This window comes from Ursus maritimus, unplaced genomic scaffold, assembly GCF_017311325.1.
Source record: "Ursus maritimus isolate PB19 unplaced genomic scaffold, ASM1731132v1 scaffold_2, whole genome shotgun sequence".
Lineage (NCBI taxonomy): Eukaryota > Metazoa > Chordata > Mammalia > Carnivora > Ursidae > Ursus > Ursus maritimus.
In genome coordinates this window covers 27195776-27221455 of record NW_024424452.1, presented here as the reverse complement: position 1 = coordinate 27221455, position 25680 = coordinate 27195776, and the positions used below count along the sequence as shown (strand labels likewise).

At 43.2% G+C, this 25680-nt stretch overlaps 1 protein-coding gene across 2 annotated transcripts in view; it reads right to left on the bottom strand.

Annotated features, from left to right (window-relative positions):
* Positions 1-25680, bottom strand: part of PDXDC1 (pyridoxal dependent decarboxylase domain containing 1) — a 52345-nt gene that overhangs the window by 7270 nt on the left and 19395 nt on the right. For both annotated transcript variants that reach the window (XM_040635296.1, XM_040635297.1), the window contains exons 5-16: positions 24807-24953; positions 21397-21586; positions 18492-18560; positions 17113-17191; positions 14965-15049; positions 14087-14135; positions 13585-13686; positions 12600-12725; positions 9107-9157; positions 3519-3582; positions 1204-1292; positions 133-238 (exon numbers count right to left, since the gene is read on the bottom strand). In XM_040635296.1, coding sequence (XP_040491230.1) covers positions 133-238; positions 1204-1292; positions 3519-3582; positions 9107-9157; positions 12600-12725; positions 13585-13686; positions 14087-14135; positions 14965-15049; positions 17113-17191; positions 18492-18560; positions 21397-21586; positions 24807-24953 — 1157 coding nt within the window. The remainder of the gene's footprint in view (positions 1-132; positions 239-1203; positions 1293-3518; positions 3583-9106; positions 9158-12599; positions 12726-13584; positions 13687-14086; positions 14136-14964; positions 15050-17112; positions 17192-18491; positions 18561-21396; positions 21587-24806; positions 24954-25680) is intronic.

Below are 25680 nucleotides of genomic sequence, written 5' to 3'. Positions count from 1 at the left end.
ACAAAAAAAACCTCTTCAAAGAAAGAGAGGAGAGCATCCCAAGGAAAAGCAAATGAAGCCATGGCCCGGACTCGCACGGACATGTCACCGGCGCTCCCAGAACGAGGGCGGGCGATCCCCGGAGACCGTTACCTGCAGCTGTCATCAAAGGGCTGAACCGGATGCACACGCCCTCCACTTCCAGGTCCATGACCGTGAGGCCGCTCGCGGGCACCAGCTGTTTGAGCTGCTCTCCCAGCTGCAGGGACAAGGGCACAGGCTAGAGACGCCCACGGGGAGGGACGCGCCGGGCTTCGCACCTACCCTCACCCACAGCCCCCGGCCCAGGAGGCCCCCGCGATCCCTGGATTCTCCTTGAATACTTATGGCCACTTCTTTTTAAATGGACTAAAAGTTTTACCCTTCTTGTTTCCCAAAACCACCACCTCAGTGTAGAAAAAGCTAGGAAATACAGGTGAACCAAAAGAATAAAATACAAATCACCCACGACACACCACTGAGAAGCGCCCACGGCTGACGGCTGACAGAGCCGTCCCGGGTCCCTGCACGTTCTATCGCCATTAAACACGACACTACGTGCTGGGCAGTAACCTGCGGCTTCTCATTCACGTAACTTCTGACGACCATTTCCTTTCTGCCAGGACCATCCGGCTACGTGGCTTATTCTGGCTGTTCTGGACGTCGTCGTGTGAGTGGATCCTCGCTGACCCCCCAGAGCCCCGAGCTGGGGCATGACCCCCGTTACCCTAGGCCTGACACAGCTGTGCTGGACACCCTGACACTGTGTAGAACATTCTATCCACAGAAGGCCCAGAGGCACAACTGCAGGGTCGAAAGGCAGCGAAGCACCGTGCGCTCGGTCCGTACTGTCACACTGCCAGGCGTCCGCGTTCGGGGGGCTCTGGCTCGCGCGCCCTGCCGCCGCGACGGACGCTCCCAGCTCCCAAGCGGCCGCCCCGCGGTCCCCGCGTGGCGTGCGGTTTTACAGCCGCGCTCGGCAGCCAGGAAACGGCTCCTGACGGAATGATGCTGGAAGGCCCTGCCCGAAGTCACGCAGCGTGTGGAGCGGTGAGCTGCTAAGAGCCCTGCGGGGCAGCCCAGCGCCTCCAGGGCAGCGTCCCTCCTGGGGGTCTGACTTCCCACACACAGCACGGTCACTCCATCTGGGGTGGAGAAGAAGGGGCACACGACCGCCATGCTTACCCAGCGATTCAGGGCATCCCAGGAGTGTCTCTCCCGGCCGACTACTGAAGGTGCCACGTTGGGCACGGGGACGGCTTTGAGCACCGGATCTGACACCAGAACACAGAAGGGAGTCACCTTCTAGAAACACGGCTCCACGCACACCCCTCAAACCGTTTCACTGAGCTCCCAACAGAGCCCAAGAGAGAAGTCTCAAATATTACAGAAATAAAATGGGAGTAAACAAAGCGTGGCGTGTCCACACAGCGAGGTGCCCCTCGTCCTTAAAAAGGAAGGAGACTGGCTCACGAGCTCAATGGGGATGAACCTTGAGGACATTACACTAGGTGAAATAAGCCCGTTACTAAAAGACCCGTGCCGCATGACTCCACTGACACGAGGCACCCTCGGGAGTCAAACGCAGAGACGGAGGTAGACGGTGGCTGCCAGGGGCTGGGAGGGAGGCGGGAAACGGGGAGTCAGTGCGTAATGAGCATACAATTTCAGTTTTGCAAGACGTAAATGTTCTGGAGAGCTGCTGGACAACAACGGGATGTATTTAACACTACTGAACTGCACACATAAGATGGTAAACTTTTTTTTACCACAATTAAAATTTTTTGAAAATGTGTACCTTACTTAAGCAGGGGGTTTTAAACTTCCACATGTTTTTCCTCATGAAAAATATAACGCCTAAATATAGTCTCACACATAGAATTTTTAATTGCATTTAAGAATCTTTCGGGGCGCCTGGGTGGCTCAGCTGTTAAGCAACTGCCTTCAGCTCAGGTCATGATCCCAGGGTCCTGGGACTGAGTCTCGCATCAGGCTCCCTGCTTGGCGGGGAGCCTGCTTCTCCCCTCTGCCTGCTGCTCCCCCTGCTTGTGCTCTCTCGCTCTCTCTCAAATAAAATCTTAAAAAAGTCTTTCAAGGAACTTTGAGAGGAAAGTATAACATTTTAAGTTACCAACTAGTCTGTTGACTACTGTGCGAGGTAAAATCAGAGAACCCAAGAGCACCCAGGGTGGGCCTCACAACAGAATCATCCTCCTTTCATTCAAATGGTCTGGGTGCCTGCTCGTGCCAGGTGCTGTGCTGGGCACGTGGGATATAAGGCAGACGAGGTTTCTGTCATCCCGCTGTTTATATTCTATTGAAGAAACACCATAAAGAAAGAAATGAAATCACCACATACTGTTGCTACTGCCATGAAAGAAGGTAGGGACTCTGATACAGTCGCCTTAGACAGGACAGACAGGGAAGGCCTCTCTGAGGAGGCTGGACATTATGGAGACCTGAATGGTGACAGGGAGCCAGCCAGAAGAAGAGTGAAGGGCAACGTGCTCGAGGCATAGGGAACAGCAAGTGCAAAGGTCTTGCTCTAGGACAGAGCAGAATGTTCTAGAAACTCAAGAGACCAGTCTAACTAAAGCACAGTAATCGAGAGGAGAGGTAGCCTAAAAGGAAGTCACAGGAGATGGCAAAGGCTAGACCCCAGAGGCCTCACGAGGTACAGAGCTTGGACTTAATTCAACAGAAACAGTAAGATATTGAACGGTCTGGGCAGCGACAGGGCACCACGGGACTCCCACGTGTATCATCGCCCACTCTGACTGCATACAGAGAATGGTCTGGAATGGGGTATGTGCAGTACACGGAAGTGAGAGATCAGTTCAGTGGGTACTGTGGCTCTCCAGGTGAGAAATAACCGTGCCCTGGACTAGGATGGGGCATCCTATAAGAACAGCCTCATGTTATTCCCAATCTCAACTGCCAATGGCTTTAATGTATGTTTGCACTGTATTTTAAATTACTCAAAAAAAAAAAAAAAAAAAAACACACAAAAGCACAAAAAAAGAGATTTGGAGGCCTTACTTCATTCAGATACTTTGATTCATTAGGTTGTATGTACATGTGTATCCAAATCTCTATTTTCAAGGGACTCTTCTAACACTAATCCAGGGACTGGCAGTTGGAAACCACTAGGTTGATCATAGGAAACTGTCAGTAAAATGCTAAGGCATTTATTAGGCCTGCAGTTTTTGTGAAAATTATATATATATATTAGTGGGTTTTTTTTTTTTTTTTTTTTAGAGCAAACATGCACAAGAGCAGGGGTGGGGAGGGACAAAAGGAGAGGGAGAGAATCTTAAGCAGGGTGGAGATCATGAGCTGAGCAAAATCAGGCACCCCTGAAAATTATTAACATTTTCTGAAACTCTGACTGAAGATATTAGCAGTCAAAATATTTTGGACTATTTGTATAAGTTGAAATGGTTTAAAATTCAAAGCCCTTAAACACAAATACAAAAGTAACTCTTTTTAGAATCACTTACCTGAGCCTGGTAATTCCTGGCAAAACCTGAACACCACTACTGGAGAACTGAGCTCATCTTCCACCTGAAAAATCAATCTGATGTTACCAAGTAACATTAAATCCCAACACCTTGCAAAATAAAACAGCGACTTTGAAAAACAGGCTAGAGATAGCATATTTTCTTAATAAATACGTAAAATTCCTAGAAATAATTCTAAGCCGGTTCTGACAATGCATTGCTGAGTCGTGACATCGGACACCGGCACACTGAAATTAAAGCAGGAAGAAACTATAATAATAATAATAAACATACACCTGCCATTAAAGATCAAAGGAGGCAAGGAAAAAGTATAATTAGAATCAGTGTTGGGAGAGCTGAAGCTTTCAAGAATCCAGAGATTATGCTAACTCAAACAGGACTGGCTGCATTTTTTTTTTTTTTTTTTTTTTTTTTTAAGATTTTAGGGAGAAGGTGGCAGGGGAGGGTTGGGAGAATAGGCTCCATGCCCGGCGTGGTGCCCGGCGTGGAGCCCGACATGGGGCTTGATCTCAGGACTCTTGAGATCATGACCTGAGCTGAAACCAAGAGTTGGACACTTAACTGACTGAGCCACCCAGGTGCCCGACTGCAACTTTTTATATTCACAGACAAAATATTCTTCTCACTTTGTAAAACTTGTGAACAGGATGTAAGTCCTGCTGAAGCTTCATATTTTCTCAATCACGGAAGTGGTCCTTACATTCGGGATGGGGGTCAGACGACTAACTTCATTAATGGATTTCATTACAGACAAAACACATTCCCTGCATTACGATAAGCCAGCATGACGTTCAGGCTCACCACTGAGCAAACGCGCAGCTGGCCATCAGCTCCACCACAGGGCCAGGATACAAAGGAGCAGCAATGCCCTTGATGGAATATGGCACACAGGGACAGAAGATCTCTGAGCATTCAACAATTCCAGTCATAAAACCTATTTTCCAGGGGCGCCTGGGTGGCTCAGTCGGTTGGGCATCTGCCTTCAGCCCAGGTCATCTCAGGGTCCTGGGATCGAGCCCCACGTCGGGCTCACTGCTCAGAGGGGAATCTGCTTCTTCCTCTCCCTCAGCCCCTCCCCCTGCTTGTGCTCTCTCAAATAAATAAAATCTTTAAAAACAATAAAAAACCCCAAACCTATCTTCCAAGGCTCTGCATATGAGGTCTCCATGGTAGAAATGCTAATGTGCAAAGCCACGATGCAGATGGCCCAAGGTTTTCTCTAACCTCTCACAGGACCACACGGATGGGATTCAGATCCAGCGAGATGTGTATCCAGTCTACTAACTTACTGAGCTGATTCCTGTGCTCACCTATCATCTCCTTTGACTTTCACATAAACAAATCTATTAATACTTTTAAAGCTGGAGGGGCTTAATATCTAAATAGAATGGAGTAAACCTACGAGGGAAACAAAAGTACAAAATTCTCCAGCCATCCCCCATCCTCAGGATAAGGCAGGATGATTTGAGTGCTGAGACTTCTATATATAGTTTAATACAGTCTTTGGTTTCTTATTTCTTTGAGCTTGGTGGTCTCAAATGTCAGTACATGAGAAATACTGTCCAGGGTTATGTACACAGAATTCTGTTTCTAGGCACATGGCAGACTGAGATACTGGATTAAATATCCTGATAACCAAAAAAACCTTTAAACCACGGCTAGGCTCACAAAAACAGTGAATCTACAAAGAAGAGAAAGCAAAGAATATTACTGGCTGAGCAGGGGGCTGAAGGGAGGAGAGTGGGCACGGAAACCTGGCTTTCACATCTAGAGTCTTCAGGCCCGTGTGCAGATGGCAGTAAGGGGCACATAAATCTGGGACCCTTGAAGAGTGCTCCTGGTGAAAAGAGGGAGAGAGAAAAACTACCCACTGATCAGCTAGAGGGCTTGCTGCTGCCTGAGACTCTGTCTACACAGGGAGAAAAAAATTCTCTCAGGAGAGATCAAATCATCAGGTGTGCACTGCACCGGGCTTGATCTCCCATGTGGCACATGAGTCCTAAAGCTGTGGAACTGACAGAGAGATGGACCTGGGCCAGTCACACAGGCAAAAACATCTAGCTCACAATGACCGGTTATGACACACACAGGGGAGCAGGAGTCAGCAGACACGATCCAGGGGATAATCCGAAAATAATCAGAAGTGGAGGATAACAACCATGCTTAAACAGAGAAATGAAGACTAGGAACAATTAAAAAAAAAAAAAAAAAAACACAAAACCGAAAAGGGGTACTGACTTGAAAACTAAAAAGAACATGCTGGAAGAAAGAAAGTCACCAAACTAAAAACTCAGCGAACAGCTGACGCAGATGAGAGGCAGCTCAGGAGCAAAGAAAGGCCTGGAGAAACTCAAGAGGCAGCAGCAAAGAGGCAGCGATGGGAAGTGTCAGAGGGACGCACAGAACATGGAGCGACAAGGTTCACTATGCCAACTCAAGGTCCAGAGTTAAGACTGCAGAAAGAGGTCATATCTGAAAAAACGAACTTGATAGAACTGATTAGAAAAAAAAAAAAGAACCCTCAAGTTTAATAAGCACAAGTCCCAAGTTCTAGAAAATGCTCACTTAGCTACACCACGGTCAAAGTAGTAGAACCTTAAGGACGGAGACGATCTCTAAAGCCAGCAGAGAGGTAAAGTGTGCACAGGGGCATCCTGAGGTTCTCAGGGCTAAGGGGGAAACATCAGATTTCCCCCTAAATGCCGAGGTTAGAACACAGCCCGCGTGCCCAGGAGAGCCAGTCAGTCAGCAGCCCACGACGCGGCTGCTGAGGAGACGGGCACCGACCCGCAGACAAAGCAGCTGCCCAGGCCTCCTGGCACCAGGAAGAGGCGGTGGGCTGCTGAGCCGGGGAAGCGCATCTGTGCCTTGGGACCAGGAGGCTCTGGAACGGATGGCCATGTACACAGGCAAGAAGGCCTGTGGGAGCCTGGAGAAGGAGCTACTGTGCTGCAGACACAGCTCGTCTGCGACACCCTGGGTTCAAGTCCTGGCTCTGCCACCTACTATGATGGGACTCAGGACACGAACCCACAGTGAACAACAGAGACGGGAGTCACATCGTTCCACCACAGTGACGTCTCATGGGGACTCAATGACTGGGGATCTGTGGGACCACCACACAAATACTGTGGCGAGAGCAAAAAACATTTAATAATGGCTGATATTTTATGATGCCCTACAACCTTCATTTTGCTTTTTCACACATTATCTGATCCGCCCTTCAGAACAAGTCACCGAAGCAGGACAAATACGAAGTTCTCCTGTAAAATGACCGGGCGCAGAATGACCCAGTGGTTAAGAACACAGGCCTTGCAGTGTGAATCCCAGCTCCACCACGTCCTAGCTGTGTGGTCTGAGCAAGTCACTGAACTGCTCTGGGCCTGCTTCCTCACCAGGAAGGAGGGGACAGCCATTGCAACCAACTCACAGATTAGATTTATTTATTCGGACTTAAATACCTACTCTAGGCCAAATACTAAACTCGACACAGTATGAAAAAACCAAAAGACGGAAGTCCCTGCCTTTACAAAGAAAAACAAACAGGAACATATATGGTCTCAGGTAGTAAGAGCTGCCAAGGACACGCCCAGGGGACACAGTGATGGACGCTGGCAGGGCTGGTTTACGTCGGACTGCCAGGCAAGGCCTCTCTGAAGACATGATATTTGTTTTGTTTTCTAAAGATTTATTTATTTGGGAGGGGTGGGGGGGGAGCACAAGCAGGGGCGGGGCAGGTGAGAGACGAGACTCCTCAAGCAGACTCCGTGCCGAGCGTGGAGCCCGACACAGGGCTCAATCCCTGGATCCTGAGATCATGACCTGAGTGGAAATCAAAAAGTCAGATGCTCAGCCGACTGAGCCATGCAGGCGCCCCTGAAGACATGACTTCTGAACTAAAATCTGAAGGGTAAGAAACGAGTCATACAAAGAATGGAGAGGAACAGTGCTTCCAGCTAGAAGAGCAGACACGAAGGAGACTACGGGGAGGGGTAAATGAAAGAACGCCTGTGCTCAGCACACAACACGCATCTCACATAGCAGCTGTGATGAGGACTGTTACCAAAGCCGCAGGGCCGCACAGGGTTGGCCGGTGGTTGCACATCTCCTGAGAAAAGCATCCCCATGGAGCAGGGTTCCATGGCCTTACACAGACGCTCCAAACCCACTAGTGATTAACCAGCACCAGCAAATCTCCCAGCCTGGAGGGGGAGGAGGAGGAGGAGGAGGAGGAGGGAGACGACATGAGCCCGGAGTGGGCTCAGCGAGTGAGGGACAGAAAGTCCACTGGCCCAGCGCTGCCTCGATTCCTGCCATCTTGCTCGTGCTAGTCCATGGTTTGGGCTCCTCTGTTTACTAAAGGAGTCCAACCGACATACCTTCACTGACAGCTGAGCTCACAGGCTTAGGCAGCTAAGAGAATGACTCAATGTCACAGGGCCTCGGTGGTATGGCTGAAATTAGAACCCACGTCTCCTGACTCACATGCACCCCTCTGCTTCTCCAGTGGGCCACTCTCCTCTCGCAAGCTAGAACTTGGGTCATCTCAGGTCAACTGAACAGGCTCCAAGCTCGGACTCTGAAGGCAACACAGAACAGCCCCCCTCTCAGGCACTTAAAGCAAACTGTGTACTAAAATGCACATCAACTACGTTAACGTGAACCCCAAATTAACTCAAATATTAGTTTTGCACTTAACTGTGTCCTGCAGCACCCAGTGACCCTGTTTAAGTTGGAACCTGACCTATATTTTCTGAAATCCTAAAATACAGTGAAGCAAAGCATGAAAACATTCAAACCTGAGCTGATACTTCGTAGAAGCCCCGCTAAATCCTCATCTCCTTGTCTGGTAAGTACCCCGAGACCACACTGACAGTCTGCCATCTTTTAGGGGGATACCAAGGGAAGACAAGAGCAAGGCCAGGTGCCTATCTCTTCCTTATTCCCCGCTCTGTGCAAATGAAAACTCTGGTGTCAGAAGGTTTCAGAAAAAGTAGGCCGAAACACTGAGACAAAATGACTTTTCCTATCAGAAAGATGGGTGTTTTAAAATCGTTGGGCAGGTGTAGTCATTAATGTTTGTTACATCTTTGTGCATTTCTAAATTTCAACAGAATAAAACTATAAATGATTATATGAAAAGCACCAAAGGGGTTCAGCAAATGGCACAAATTTCTAGGCTTTGTGCTTTCTGCAGAGTTAGGTCATCAGGATGGGCCTGATTCTCTCCCAGAGAATGTGGTTTCACTACAGTGCTCACAATTACACTGTAATGCACCAAATCTGGAGATCATCCTAGCTTGAACTTAAGCTATTTACTTCAAAAACAGATCATATTAGGGGCGCCTGGGCGGCTCAAGTCGTTAAGCATCTGCCTTCGGCTCAGGGCGTGATCCCAGCATTCTGGGATTGAGCCCCGCATCGGGCTCCTCTGCTGGGAGCCTGCTTCTTCCTCTCCCACTCCCCCTGCTTGTGTTCCCTCTCTCGCTGGCTCTCTGTCAAATAAATAAATAAAATCTAAAAAAAAAAAAAGAAAAGAAAACCAAACATCGAATTATACACTGTACCAAGATTTTGATGTGGTTCACTTTCTTCAAACTTTCTTGTAACCGTTGACTCTGCAAAAGACAAAAAAGAAAAAAAAAAGCTTATAATTACTATAATTTCATTAAATTATATGTATTTAATACCTACTTATAATTTCATTAGATCAACACAACATATTAAAAAATGGTTTTCATGAGGGTCTTTGCAGGCCTGCAAACAAGGATCTCAGGCAGATAAAGCCATCTGTCACTTGCTGGCTCCTGAGTTAGGCTGCCAATTCTTGCTTTTCAACAACTGCAAACATTCCCCCGTCTTTCAGTTGAAAGTTACATGTAGTGCTTCCAGAAAAGTTTTATCTAATAAGACACATGTGAATCTGTCATATTAGCAACATAAGTCATTCATTCTTTCAAAACCTACTCACAGTACATGGCAACAAATGCAAAAACAAACACCTATATCAAACTAAAAAGCTTCTGCACAGCAAAGGAAACCACTGTCAGAATGAAAAGTCAGCCTATTGGATGGGAGAAAATATTTGCAAATAATTTATCTGATAAGGAGTTAATGTCCAAAATATATACAACTCCTACAACTCAAAAGCAAAAAACCAAAATCTGATTAAACAATGGGAAGAAGATCTGAAGAGAGATTTTTTCCCAAAGAAGACATCCGGATGGCCGACAGGTACATGAAAAGATGCTCAGGATCACTCATCATCCGCAAAATGCAATCAAAACCACGAGATATCACCTCACACCTGTGAGAAAGGCCAGTATCAAAGAGAAAAGAAATAACGAATGTTGGCGAGAATGTGGAGAAAGGGAACCCCAGAGCACGACTGGTAAGAATGCAAACGGGCATAGCCCCTATGGAGAACAGGATGGGGGGATCCCAAAACTTTAAAAACAGAGCTACTGTAGCATTCAGCAGTTCCACTTCTGGGGATTTATCCGAAGAAAGCAGAAACACCGATTTGAAAAGATCCCTGCACCCCACGTTCACTGCAGCATTACCTACAACAGCCAAGATACAGAAACAACATGTGACCATGAATGGATGGATGAATAAAGAAAAGGTGGTATATAATATACATACACAATGAAGTATTAGTCACCATAAAAAAGAATGAAATCTTGCCGTTTGTGACAACACGAATGGACCTTCAAGACACTGTGCTAAGTGAATTAATTCAGAAAGAGAAAGACAAATAGTGTATGATCTCACTTATACGTGGAATCTAAAACAGAACAAAAACCCCGCAAGCTCATAAACACAGAGAACAGACTGGTGGTTGCCAGGGGCAGGGGGTGGGGGTAGGAGGTGGGAAAAATGGGTAAAGGTGGTTTGAAGATACAAATTTCCAGTTGTAAAGTAAGTCACAGGGATGTCATGTTCAGCATGGTGACTCCAGTTCTTAACACTATACTGTATGTTTTAAAATTGCTAAGAGTAAATCTTAAAAGTCCTCATCACAGAGAAAATAATTCTGTAACAACGTACGGTGACATGTGTTAACTGGACCTGTAACTGTGGTGATTATTTCCCAATATACACAAATATTGACTCATTATGTCATACACCTAGAACTGATAGGATGTTTTATGTCAATTATAGCTCAAAAAACCCCTACAGAACTACTGGGTGCAAATGTACAAGGCACAGAACCTGATACTGGGGAAGGAAGAGCCAAGATAACTGAGGAAGAGCTGTTCAGAGCACGGTGTCTGGAATGAGCACACCTGAGTCGAAATCTCACCTGCAGGACAAGGAGTCCATCTGCCACTCGCTAGCTATTCAGCCTCTCTGTGCTTCAGCTCCCTCGATGATAAGATGGGGAGGAGAGCAGCTATCCGACAGGGCTGTCGTGTCAGGTGCCTGGAAACGGCCTCCAGAACACCGTGGGCATCACGTGTGTGATGACTTTCCTCCTCAGGATTCTACTGTTATCTCAATCCCAGGTCTCTCGCTATTGATGTGGGTAAAAGAGCATCTCCTTCAAGGGCTTGGGGTTCATTCATTCTGCAGTTGTTTACTGAGAGTCGGACACTGGAAAACCCCTCATGAAAACTACTGCTTAGTAACGCTGTTACCCGCGGACTTCATATTCTAGGGAAGGGCAAACAAGACCACGCGTGCGCAGTGTGCGCCACGTGCTTCGCAGAGTAGACGCTCCTAACTGCTTCCCAGGAAGATGAGGAGGACAGTGCTGACGATGATGATGGGAGGAAGCAAAGGAGGAGGAGGATACAGATTCCTGCCCCCACGGATGGGGCAGAACGTACAGATAACCACACGAGCTACATCTCCCGGGAGTTCCACACGCGCTCGGAGCACCGGGGAGTCAGCGACAGGCCATCAGAGGTGGTCAGCGGTCCTGTGAGCAGCTACAGCGTCTGCGTGCAGGAGACAGAGCTGCAGTGACCTCAAGGGTTTGGTAGTTAACGTCTCATTATTTTCCTGTGCTCCGTAAGCCAAAGGGAATTGAAGAGCCTTCCCCTGACGCCCAGACCTCCCCTGAAGTGACTAAGTTACCACGGCAGTAAAGGCCTCTCCTTCTGAACAACCAAACCTCAAGATGTGAGCCGACAGCCCAGTGAGAACATTTTTTTAGAAATGTGCTTTTGTAAACCTAATGAACATAAATCTTGAAATTATCTGTGTAAAAATCAAACTACTTCATTTACAATGTTTCTGTTGCATCAGAAAGGAGTGTTAGAATGAACGATCCTGACATTACGAACCAAAGACAGTTGCTACAGTGACAGATACTAATTTTCCCTAAACATAAAAATGACACGAGGAAGTCCTGATTCCATGGAGCACATTTAAAACAAAGATTTACTGTTAAATCCATCTGTCATTAGGCACTACACGTACGAGCTCGTTCAGTCCTAACTACCTCTTATTACATCACCCCTGTCTTCCAGGTAAGCAAAGAGCCTTAGAGAGGCGACATCAAGCTTTCAGACTCAGCTCTCAAACTGCATAAGCATGACTTTCTTTGCTTTCTAAACTAGAGCATAATCATACATTTTCACAACGAGAACACCTCATACAGAAGGAGAATTATAGAACTGTCCCTAGAGCCTTGCCACTTGGGAACCCAAGCCAGGTGGTATTAAAAACATGCAGCCCATCCATCATCCACCCCTAGTGGCCATATTTCCTTCCCCCTCAAGAGACGGCCAGTCAGGGACCCCAGTTACCCACCCCCTTCCCTTTTGCTTCCTTCTCCACTCCTTGGCTCTCACCTTGTGACTTCTTTTCTCATCATATGCTGACATGGGCATTCATCTAATCTCATTTCATGTGGACACAATTGCTGGGACACCCCGGCAGTCCCTCCCAGAACTTCGGACCAGAAATGTACACATGCAATCTGCTTGCTTATGAGAAGCCAAATCCAGACGACAAGGTCATGGACGGCGGGTAAGGCAATGAGGCAACTTTCTGTTGCTGCTTTTGACACAGAGGATTGGTGACTCATTTAAACTTGAGGTTTCTACTCACCAGCTGGCAGGCATGTTTAATCCTCTCCACAATCCCATCAAGCCCCAAGTACTGTAAAGACAACCACAGTGGCAGGGCACGGAGTTTGTCTGCTGGCTTGTTTGATGTAAGACCGGCAACTAAAGTCTAAAAAAGCCAAAATGGCTTTAGTGATCAAAGCCCATGAAGACACACAGCAGAATTATCCAGTTACCATTTCCTCTGCACTTAGTCCACGTCAGATGCTACACCAAGGACCCGGCTTGCCTTATTCATCTGACCACCTAACGGCCCCATGAGGGAAGTATTATAGGCAACCTAGGTCAGACAACTTGCTTTCAAGCGTTCACAGCTCAGGTGTGGCAAAGCCAGGATGACAATCTGGATGCATCTCGTCCCAGAGCCGAAGCTCTTGGGCGCTCAAGAAGTAGCCCCTTCCAAGGCTCTTCTGAGTGTCCTCAAACACCTGGCCCTTATCGACTAAGCAACAAGTAACTGTTTCAGTAAGAATCACTTAAAGCTTATGTTGCATATGCCTGTCACTAATTGATCCACTATTAAGAACCACTTCTTAGAAAAAATATGTTACAACCTTCTAGACAATGGGGATCAAGAGCTTTAACTACTTTTAATAGTAACGTCACATCTGGGAACATATTCGAAGGAAATAATCTGAAATACAGAAAGATGCTCATTATTTTAGTAATAAAAATTCGAAAACATCTTAAAAGTTGACAAACAATGATTAAATTGTAGTATTTAAGTGACAGAATATTACGTAGTCATAAAATGTCATAAAAAGTTCTACATACACATAGGGGGCTATGAGGAGAATAAATAGAAAAAACGTATACAGTACTGTTTCACTTATGTTAGAAACCTTTTTTTGATAAAATTGTCACAGAAGTGGCATTAAGGAAATTTTTCTCTTTTTCCATATTCTGCTCCCAGACTCGGTAATGATTAGTAGCCATTCCCCAGTCCCTCTCAGTGAGAGTGAGCTTACCAAGGCAGGATCGTCGTGTTTATAGAGGGTGACTGCAGGGACAGCCGGCAAACCCAGCCATGGACCCGGAGTCAATGTCATGCTGTCACATTTGGTTGCAGCCTACCAAAGCGAAAACAACTTTTTGTTACAGACTATCAGAATACACTAAATCCAACACCCTTCTCCAGTCATAAAAAACACAAAAAGCCATCAGGGACTGGTTTCTTTTCTTTTCTTCTCTTCTCTTCCCTTCCCTTCCCTTCCCTTCCCTTCCCCTTCCCCTTCCTTCCTTCCTTCCTTCCTTCCTTCCTTCCTTCCTTCCTTTCTTTCTTTCTTTTTTAAGTAGGCTCCACGCCCAGCACAGGGCCTAACATGAGGCTTGAACCCACGACCTTGAGATCAAGACTGGAGCCAAAATCGAGTTGGATGCTTGATCAACTGAGCCACCCAGGCGCCTCAGGGATTAAGTGATTTTAAATTCCTTCTTAAAAACACAACATTTAGTAAATCAATCACATACCAGCACTGATGAGGAGACATAACCTAGAGCCAAGGTTGCCAGATTCACACTGGGGGAAAAAACACAAATTATTTATCACTGCTTATGCACTAGGCTTACACTTAAAAAAAAAAAAAAAAAAAAGGCTCTGTTGGTTCAAGCTGACATTTAAGTCTTTCAGCCAGATTATAAGCGTTTATATCAACAGAAAATGCGGTATATACTAATTTCAGCAAAACTTTGGAAATGCACTTTAATCAAATGTGTTTCAGGGGATGTCACCTAGTGATGAGTGTAATGGGTGTCTTATTTTCTATCTTTCATATCTATCATTTTCTAGTCATCACTCTTTCCCAGAGGGATAAAACAAAAGCCCAGCTCATACGGTGTGCTGGGTATGGATTCTGTAGCTGCCCCGTATCTGCCCCAGAGCCCTTCCGGGGAACCCCCATCTCCTCCGTCAGACCACGGCTTCAGGTGGAGGAGACGCCACCACCTGCTCCAGGGGCAGGCCGATCACCGAAACCATGGAAGCGTTACGTCTCCCTGGCCACGGTAACGGGCTCAGCAGGAGACCTCTGCTGCGACATCTGACCCTCAGGTCACAGACCTGGAAAGCAAGCTGGAGCCCCTGCAACTACTCTGCACCGAAAGAGGAAAGTCTGTCTATAGCTGGAGGCACCCACAGACGAAATGAGGCCAAGTGACTGGGGGAGTGGGTGGGGAGAGGAAGACACTGAGCCTAAAATAATCCTAACACCCATCTTTTTAGTTACGTGAGCCAATAAAATCTTGCCTCGCTCATGCCACTTTGGGTTACTTTGTTACCTTTACTATGGAACCCAAAGAGCCCTTAGAGAGAAACGTCCCCCACGGAGCCAGCCTCGCGCAGCACTCACCCCTCCACGTGAAGCCATATGCCGTAGTGCTCACAGAGCTCTTTCAGACGCCCAATCTTATCTGTGTGCCCTACTGCCGCGGTTCCTAGGATGAAACACACAAAAAGGGTACTACAAGGAACAAATACTCTGAGTCTTTACAGCATGACAAAAGCTTTGAAATACATTATCTCTAAGAAGGAAGTGACATTTTATCTGTTTTACTGAGATTTTTCTATGTGACCTGGCTTACAATCAACTTTCACAAACTGGTTATTCAAATTCCGAAGTGTGCGTATTCTGCATTTTGTTTCCACAGAAGCAAGCTTGTGAATACTGTTACCTAAAACCTCTATATGCTTTTCTTTCTACTTGATGTTCTTTCAGGAGCAATATATTCAAGTCTCTCACTAAGGTGGTGGCTGTGTCAATTTATACTTGTAGTTTATCAAATTTTCCTTAGGATTTCCTTTCTATATTTCAGTTACGTTCATCAGCATTCTTAACGCCTGCTCTCTTAGTGGATTACGTGAGTTATAATTCGTGTGGAGTCTACCTTATTTCACACTAACAAAACTACAGTACTTCCAGTCTGTCACGATGTACCCAAGATGCCCTTGTCCACGCTTGTTATCTTGTCACTTTCTGGGTTATTTTTATTTAGGTGTGTCTATTATAAACGTAAATGGATAAATCTGCATGTTTTTTTTAAACCCAATACAAGAGGTTCTTTGTTTTAATACAGAACATGCATTCAGTTTAACAGTCAGTTTAAACATACTGAGCTTTAACCTGTTCCCTGGATAAATCTGTTTACACTATAGGTTGGATAGGCGGGTTCCTCTTCACAGAGCAGGAGTAAAACAGGACTCATGCATTCTCCCTACTGTCCTAAACTTCCAGTTAACAGAATCCCACCTAATAAGGTTGCAAACCTGCATCAACAGCCTCAACAAAAACAACCAATGCAAGTGGTTCTTTTGCAGGGTTTAGGTCTATAAACCATTTATAACTGATTTTTGTATATAGAGTGAGGTAGGAGTTAAGCTTCAGTTTCGTTTTTTTTTTTTCCACGTGAATATCGACTTGTTCCAAGACCAATTGGTGGAAAAGACCCACCTTTCTTCCCTTGAAATACCTCGGCATCTTTAAACAAGTGACCAGATACATGTGAGTCTATTTCTAAACTCTCTTGTCTTTAATTAATCCACACTGTCCTGATTATCTGTAGCTTTATACTAAGTCTAAAAGCCAGACAGCCTAAGTCTGAATTCTGTTCTTTTTCAAAATTATTCTGGTTATCCTCACATCCTCTGTTTTCCATATAAATTTTAGAATCAGTTTATCACCTCCTGTAAGAAACTGTAGCCTGCTGAAATTTTGATAGGGACTGATGTGTACAATCTACAGATTAATTCGGGGAAATTAGACTTCCTTATATTGAGCCTTTCCGCTGTATTATTCCATTCATCTGGGTTTTCTTGAATTTATTTCAGCAACACTTATAGTTTTCAGCATACAAATCTTGCATGTATTTTGTTAAATTTATCCATAAAGTTTTCATGTTTTTGATGCTATTATGAATGGCATTTTTAATTCAATTTCAGTGGTTCATTGCTGGCGTGCAGAAATCCTGCAACCCTGATCAATCTCCTTATTGTTCCAATGGCTTTTCTGTAGTTTGCTTAGGAATTTCTATCTATATAATCAGGCCATCTGCAAGTAAAGACAGTTTATTCTTTCTAATATGTGTGTCACGTCATTATTTTTCTTACCTCATGCACTGTCTAGAGCTTTCAGTACAATGCTGAATACGATGAGGGAAGCAGAGCAGAAAGTGGTGGTTGAACTACCACATTCAAGGTGGACATTTAAGTACGACATTTTAAAATTCAATTTAGAAAGGAAGCGCACAAAAGAGAGAAGTACTTACAACCTAAATGAGGAAGTACACACACCAACAAAATAACTCCCCAAACTAACTAACAATTAAAGGGAATCTAAGGAGCCAAGTGTAGTATTGTAATTCTCACCACGATGCTGATACAACCTGCCTTAAACATGGGGCGCACAAACATTTGACTTTTTTTTTTTTTTTTTTTTTTTAGGCTAAGTACCTAGTCTTTCTCTCGTATGTCTTAAGTGGGAGATTCAGTTCATAATACCTACCAGCGTTTGCCACAAGCAACAGGGGCAGTTTTCCTCGTTCTATATCATCTTTAATCAGTTTCTCCAAGAAGGCAATATCCTAGATGAAAACGCAAACCACAAAAACATGAAGCAACTAAAAAAAAAAAAAATGCTATACAATATTGTTGTATAAAAGCTATACAATAAAAAATTAGAACTTTCAAAAGAAGCAGATGACTCTCAAAATTAATCATGCAAATCAATTCTTATCTTTTTTTTTTAAGTAGGCTCCATACCTAGTGTGGAGCCCAGCACGGGGCTTGAACCCATGACCCTCAGATCAAGACCTGAGCTGCGATCAAAAGTAGGACGCTCAACAGACTGAGCCACCCAGGTGCCCCTCAATTCTTATTCTTGACCATTTTTCTATTTCTGCTAATCACAGAGATAAAAATCTAAGTTTCCCTTGAAGACCAACTACAAAAATCAGTTAAATGAGATCAAAGTTAAAAACTGCATGTGTACCGGACAAATCTTTCTCTAGTTTTAAATACTTATGTTTTAAAAAAATATTCTCTCAATCCCCCCCCCACCAAATAGCCAAAAATCTCTCTCTAATATTACTCATTGATGTATCCAAACCAGAAGATCAAACTACCTTGGAAAAAGAAATACAGAATCCTAAAACCTATCCCCTTTGTTTCTGGCTTCAGTATGGAAAGGCTTAACACTTGAATGTCTAAAAATAAGCAGAATATGGGGAGGGAGGGAAAAATAAAACAAGATGAAATCAGAGAGGGAGACAAACCATAAGAGACTCTAAATCACAGGAAACAAACAGGGTTGCTGGAGGGGATGGGAGTGGGGGGATTGGGTGACTGGGTGATGGACATTAAGGAGGACATGGGATGTAATGAGCAGTGGATATTATATAAGACTGATGAATCACTGAACTCTACCACTGAAACTAATAATACACTACATTAATTGAATTTAAATTAAAAATTTTTTAAAATTAAGGGGAAAAAAGCAGACTCCAATTCCAATCCCACATTACAAGAAAGAACCTCATTTTCAAAATCTGCTACTCACAAATTCAGACACCAATGATAACCTTTCAAAGGATGAGCTTTAGAAGAAACTTCTGGTGCTTAACTGGACTCCCAGGTTCCTACTTAAAGCAGGTGATACAGTAATGACAAGAGTCCTTAAGAGGCAGGTGTTTCTCACCTATACGCCAGCCAACCTTCATAGACATTCAAACATGGAAGCATGTATTATGCAATGGGAAGATATAAGTGATAAATGAACAAGCTAATAATTATCTGGAGGCCAGCAAACAGAACTTCAGTTGTAAAGGAAGATACGGTTTCAAAACACAATTCCATATTGTTTTACAAACCAAAAAGAGAACTTACCATCTGATGCTGGGATCCAAACATAGTGTTACATGGCACACGACACAGGCAGGGGAAGGGCAACCCGAGCTACAAGAAGAAACACACGATTTTGTAGGAAAGACCTTTGTCACCATTCACTTATGTCCCCTAAAGACTGTGGTTCTAAGAAAAGTCACAATTACACTTTTTAAACAATCTCTCTCCTTAGGAACTCTTAATATTATAAATAGATGTTGAAGTACATCTAGAAAGTTTTAAAAAAGGGTGAATTTCCAGGGGCAGAGATTTTTTTTTAAGATTTTATTCATTTATTTATTTGAGAGAAAGTGCACACTGGTGAGAGAGCACAAGCAGGGGAGGGGGTGAGGGAGAGAAAGAAGCAGGCTCCTCGCTGAGCAAGGAGCCCCATGCAGGGTTAGATCCCAGGACCCTGGGATCATGACCTCAGCCTAAGGCAGACGCTTAACAGACTGAGCTACCCAGGTGCTGAGATTCTTATAAGAAGATACAGACAATGTAATATTCTCTGTGTCAACGAAATGAATAACTACCAACTCATGTTCTAAATGAGTAACTATCTTTGTTATATTCTAGAATATACCAAAAAATAAAAACACTTTTCCAAACCAAGAAACAGCCCAGCTCTAAGCATTTTGGGAGATAATTTAGGATCCTTCCTCCAAGCATTAGTGATAAATAACGCCAGCAAAAGGCATTCAAAGAACAGTATCTCATTTAGGGATCCGCCCACTCTTAAAAAGCAGTAAATATGGATTAGCAGATGTACATTTCTTAAAAGAAACGAAGTGTTATGAATGGAGATAGTAATTGTCAAATAAATTTTAGATTCTTTATTTTTAGCTTCCAAATCCTTGAGGACTTTACAGTTTTAGAAATTTTTAAACAGTTGCAGCATATTGTTCTGTGTAACTAAGACTTGGTAGCACCATTTCGAGACCAAAAATTTAATGAGCATACTTTCTCCCCCCTTAAAGGATTTTCTTTTTAAATTATGAAAATGAAACCCAAGTAAAACACATAAGAATAAATATAGAAGTTTAAAGTGAAAATGCCCTTACACCCCATAAGCCATCGAGCCACCACTGTTAACAGGTTAGTATAAAACCTTCTAAATATCTAAGTATTTATATCAATATTTTTTTTGGTATGAAAAACATACACATACACACTTTCTTTTTTTTAAGTAAGCTCCACACCCAATGTGGGGCTGGAACTCATGACCCAGAGATCAAGAGTTGCCTGCTCTTGTGACTGAGCCAGCCAGGCACATCTCCACCCCTATACAGCTTTTGAAGACTGGGTTGCTGTCCCAAGACAATTTTGGGTCCATAAGAACCTGGTCTGTCGGAGATACTCAGTAAGTCATTTTTTCCAGGTTTCTGTAAGGATATTATAAATCTCTTCGTTCTGTACATACTCAAAAAGAAGACACGAGGGCGCCTGGTGGCTCAGCTGGTTAAGCATCTGACTCTTGGTTTGGGCTTGGGTCACGATCTCAAGGTCCTGAGACTGAGCCCCATGTCAGGCTCCACACCCAGCATGGAGTCTATTGTCCCTCTCGCTCTGCTCCTCCCCCTGCTCTCTCATAAATAAATAAAATCTTAGGGAAAAAAAAGACAACATAATTTCTTGCCCCCAGTGACTATAGCTCATAATCAACCTAAGTCCCTGAGTTTCCCCCATGTATCTCCCCAGGAGTCCTCTATCTTACAAAAGACAAACCCTCGAATCCTACAGGTTTTGCCTTAAAACATTCTTGGCCAAGAAGCTGTACTTTTTTTGTAGCGCCCTAATTGAGCTACATATACCATGAAATTAAAAATTGGTAATGCTCTTTGATCTAGCAATTCTAGATAAACTTTGAAAATCTAAGGAATAGAATCTAGAAAATAATTTCTAAATATAGAAAAAGCTTAATACACAAAGATGTCCATAATAATCCTATGCAAAGAGCATTGCCTGAAAATGGTCAGAGAAAATAAAAGAATGTGAACACTCTAATTACCCAAAAGGGAAATAGTATTCCATAAAATCACTTGAAGGAATATTATGAAGATATTAAAAACAGACTGTACTTTGAAGAACTGTTGAAACAGCATACGTACCTGTTATAACACTAAGTGAAAAAAACCAGACATAACCATGTAAAAACACATAACCATGTAAAAACTCTTTGATTAAAGTCTGGAAAAAAAATGTTGACTGCGGTTGCCTTTGGGCAACTAAAACTAAGAATACACACACACATAAGGGGTGCCTGGGAGGCTCAGTTGGTTAAGCGTCCAACTTTTTTTTTTTTAAGATTTTATTTATTTGACACAGAGAAAGACTCAGTGAGAGAGGGAACATAAGCAGGGGGAGCGAGAGAGGGTGAAGCAGGCTTCCCGCTGAGCAGGGAGCCTGACGTGGGGCTTGATCCCAGGGTCCTGGGATCATGACTTGAGCTGAAGGCAGACGCTTAACGACTGAGCCACCCAGGTGCCCTAAGCGTCCAAGTCTTGATTTCAGCTCAGGTCATGATCTCAGGGTTATGAGATTGAGCCCCACGTTAGGAGTGTGGAGCCTGCTTAAGATTCTCTCTCTCCCTCTCCCCTTACTCCCTGCTTGCGTGTGCATGCTTTTATTTATATATATATATATATATATATATAAATATATACACACACACACATTTATATATACACACATATATTTATATATATATTTTCACACACACATATATATATCTGAAAATACATTAATATACCGTTATGTATTTTCTGATAATGACAAAACCATATTGTTTCTTTTCATTTGAAAAAAAACCCTGCAGCTTAAGAAATAATATGTCTACATACTTTATAAAGTTTCAGGACAGAACAAAACACAATTGCTTTAAAATATCTCCCTTATACCACATTACCTGATTACAGAGGTACTGGCCCAGGCCAGGCCTAGCAGCAGCACTAAGATATATAACAGGTTTCTTGTTATATAACACATTGAAACCATCCACTACAAAGTCTTCGTAACGGGAATGAATAGCAAGCCTACAGATCTTTGCAAGTCCTTCTCTTTCTTCTTCATGGAAATAAGCGCAGCCATTTTCATACCTGTTAAGAGACAGCCATATATCAGAATGGTCTTATCTTTAGTTAACTCTGATTTTACAATCCTAATCTTACAATCCTGGAAGTAATTCTTTTCCGAACCTAGAAACTGTCACCTAGAACAGTCAGAGAAGATAGGGATCACCCTCATCTGAGATGCTGACCACACCTTACAGCTGCAGGTTATACAGAGCAGAGGAGGGGCGCCAGGCTCCATCAGTCTGTTGAGCGTCCAACTCTTGATTTCGGCTCAGGTCATGATCTCAGGGTCCTGGGATCGAGCCCCGCATGGAGCTACCCGCTCAAGCAGGGAGTCTGCTTATCTCCCTCTACCCCTCCCCCTGATGCTCACTCGCTTTCAAATACGTAAATCTTAAAAACAAACAAAAAAAACAAAAAAAACAGAGGCAATGATCTTTCATCCATACTCAACTCCACAGACAGCAGAAACTATCAAAAACAGTAGAGAATAAGAATCCCTCAGATATAAAAAGGCTGAAATCATGGTTTTGGCTGCTTCTACAAGAAGGCCAGCCCTGGATAACACAGTCAAGCTTCTTTGCAGTTTCAGCCCTAAAACATCTGAAGTAAATAAAATTGTCAAAAATGCTAGTCAACCTAACTTTTGCTTTCACTATTATCTGCCTGGGGCCAATTACTTCTCTCGGTCTGCCTTCTAAAAAAGGAGAGAATTTTAATTGCAGAGAGAGTATTATTAAAAGAAAATTTCTCCTTTGCAACAGAGTTAAGCAAACATATACTCTCACCACGCCAAGCTCTTTCCCAGTATCTGAAAATGAGTCTCTCAAGTTAAATCTTTCAGGGTTAGGCCAACATCCCTTTTCTTTAAAAGTAACAGCATGAACACAAAAATACCACTGGTCCTGTATCTTTTACTGAATCCTTACCTCCTATAATTCCTTAATAATGCCAACATTAGTATTTTGATCGGGATGGCACTGAAAGTGTAGATTGCTCTGGGTAGCACAGACATTTTAACTATGTTTATTCTTCCAATCCATGAGCATGGAATATTTTTCCATCTTTTTGTGTCTTCTTCAATGTCTTTCAAGAGTGATTTGTAGTTTCTAGAATATAGATCCTTTACATCTCTGGTTAATTCCGAGATAACATATGATTTTTGGTGCTGTTGTAAATGGAATGGATTCCCTAATTTCTCTTTCTTCAGTGACATTTTTCAAAGAACTGGAACAAACAGCCCTTAAATTTGTGTGGAACCAGAAAAGGCCCCGAATCGCCAAGGAACTGTTGAAAAGGAAAAACAAAGCTGGGGGTATCACAATGCCAGATTTCGAGCTGTCCTATAAAGCTGTGATCACAAAGACAGCATGATACTGGCACAAAAGCAGACACATAGACCAATGGAACAGAATAGAGAACCCAGAAACGGACCCTCGGCTCTTTGGGCAACTAATCTTTGACAAAGCAGGAAAAAACATCCAGTGGAAAAAAGACAGTCTCTTCAATAAATGGTGCTGGGAAAATTGGACAGCTACATGCAAAAGAATGAAACTTGACCACTCTCTCACACCATACACAAAGATAAACTCCAAATGGATGAAAGACCTCGATGTGAGACAGGAATCCATCAGAATCCTAGAGGAGAACATAGGCTGCAACCTCTTTGACATCGGCCACAGCAACTTTTTTCATGACACATCTCCAAAGGCAAGAGAAACAAAAGAAAAAATGAATTTGTGGGACTTCATCAAGATAAAAAGCTTCTGCACAGCCAAGGAAACAGTCAAAAAAACGAAGAGGCAGCCCACGGAATGGGAGAAGATACTTGCAAATGACACTACAGATAAAAGATTAGTATCCAAGACTTACAAAGAACTTCTCAAACTCAATACACGGGAAACAAATGAATAAAAAAATGGGCAGAAGATATGAATAGACACTTTTCCAATGAAAACATACAAATGGCTAACAGACGCATGAAAAAAACGTTCAAAATTTTAGCCACCAGGGAATTCAAATCAAAACCACATTGAGATACCACCTTACACCAGTTAGAATGGCAAAAATTGACAAGGCAGGAAACAACAAATGTTGGAGAGGATGTGGAGAAAGGGGATCCCTCTTACACTGCTGGTGGGAATGCAAGTTGGTACAGACACTGTGGAAAACAGTGTGGAGGTCCCTTAAAAAGTTAAAAATTGAGCTACCCTATGATCCAGCCATTGCACTACTGGGTATTTACCCCAAAGATACAGACGCAGTGAAGAGAAGGGCCATATGCACCCCAATGTTCACAGCAGCATTGTCCACAATAGCTAAATCGTGGAAGGAGCCGAGATGCCCTTCAACAGATGACTGGATTAAGAAGATGTGGCCCATATATGCAATGGAATATTACTCAGCCATCAAAAAGAACGATTTCTCAACATTTGCAGCAACGTGGAAGGGACTGGAGGAGATAATGCTAAGCAAAATAAGTCAAGCAGAGAAAGACAATTATCATATGGTTTCGCTCATTTATGGAACATAAGAAGTAGAAAGATCATTAGGAGAAGAAAGGGAAGAAGAAAGGGGGGGTAAACAGAAGGGGGAATGAACCATGAGAGACTGTGGACTCTGGGAAACAAACTGAGGGCTTCAGAGGGGAAGGGGTGGGGGAATGGGATAGGCTGGTGATGGGTATTAAGGAGGGCACGCATTGCATGGTGCACTGGGTGTTATACGCAAGTAATGAATCATGGAACTTTACATCAAAAACTAGGGATGTACTACTGTATGGTAACTAACATAATAAAAAATCATTATAAAAAATAATGCCAATATTATCACAGCATAAAGCAAATCTCAATTTCATAACACACACTCACATTCCTTATGGAAGCATTTCTCTTCCACTGAAGCACAAGCTAATACTTTGATTAAAAATACTTCAAGTGCATTTTCCTACACTATTTTCTATCAACATATGCCAAGCTGGAATCCTAAAAATAAGTAACTCTGACATTATCCAAACTATATGTGCTTATGTTCTTGGCTCTTGACATATGCTCATTCTTTCACTCACTTAATCCTCATAACAATATGATGACATAAATATTAATGTTATCCCCATTTAATAGCTGGGGAAACTGAGACGGTAAGAGATTAAGTAACCCTTCAAGAGGAAGGGGAAGAAACAGACAGGAACTTAGGTAACAGAGCTCCAGAAAACAGTCTGTACCCAACTCATATATGTCCTTACCTGAAAATTCTGCATAGCCATAATGTAGTGTCTGAAAGTATCCTGGTCGTAAGTTTTCTAAGCTTCTCTTTGTCCAGAGTCGAAATATAAGCTCCCAGACTATGCCCCAGCAAAGCTATATGACCTTGTTCTCCAATATTCTGGATTCTGTTAATCAAAACGAATTATATTAAGAGTATTATTCAAAATACAAATAAAGCAATAAAACAAAACTTAGAGACACAGTATTTTCACAGAAATCCATCAGACTCGAAATCCACTTAATGGCTTAGAAGGCAAAAATTCAGATAAATTTAGAAATTTCATGTATATAAAATATTGATCATCTGGGGAAGAAAAAGATTTTAAAAAATTCAAATCCTGGAGTGCCTGGGTGGCTCAGATGGTTAAGCATCTGCCTTTGGCTCAGGTCATGATCTCCAGGTCCTGGGATCAAGCCCCACGTTGGGATCCCAGCTCCACGGGGAGTCTGCTTCTCCCTCTCCCTCTGCCTCTCCCCATGCTTGTGCTCTCTCTCTTTCAAATGAATAAATCTTTTAAAAAAAAATTCAAATCGTAGGAGATAAATATCCTTATTTTTATTGAATATCCACTAAATATACAAACTAATTTTTTCCTTTTTTTTTTTTAATTAAATGCCAGCTGTAAGAATTACAGAGCATAGTGCTGAGATACACCAGGCAGAAAATAATTTTTTCAAAATATCATTAGAGGACGATCAGTTCCCCACATTGAACAGCTGTTTATAACAATACGGCAATTTCAAGGGGAACCAGGTATTGTTTTATGCATAATTAAAATGGAAGGACTAATTTCCCTCACAAAGAGTTAAGTGTAAATCACTAAGAAGATGACCAAAAAATTGGACAGGATA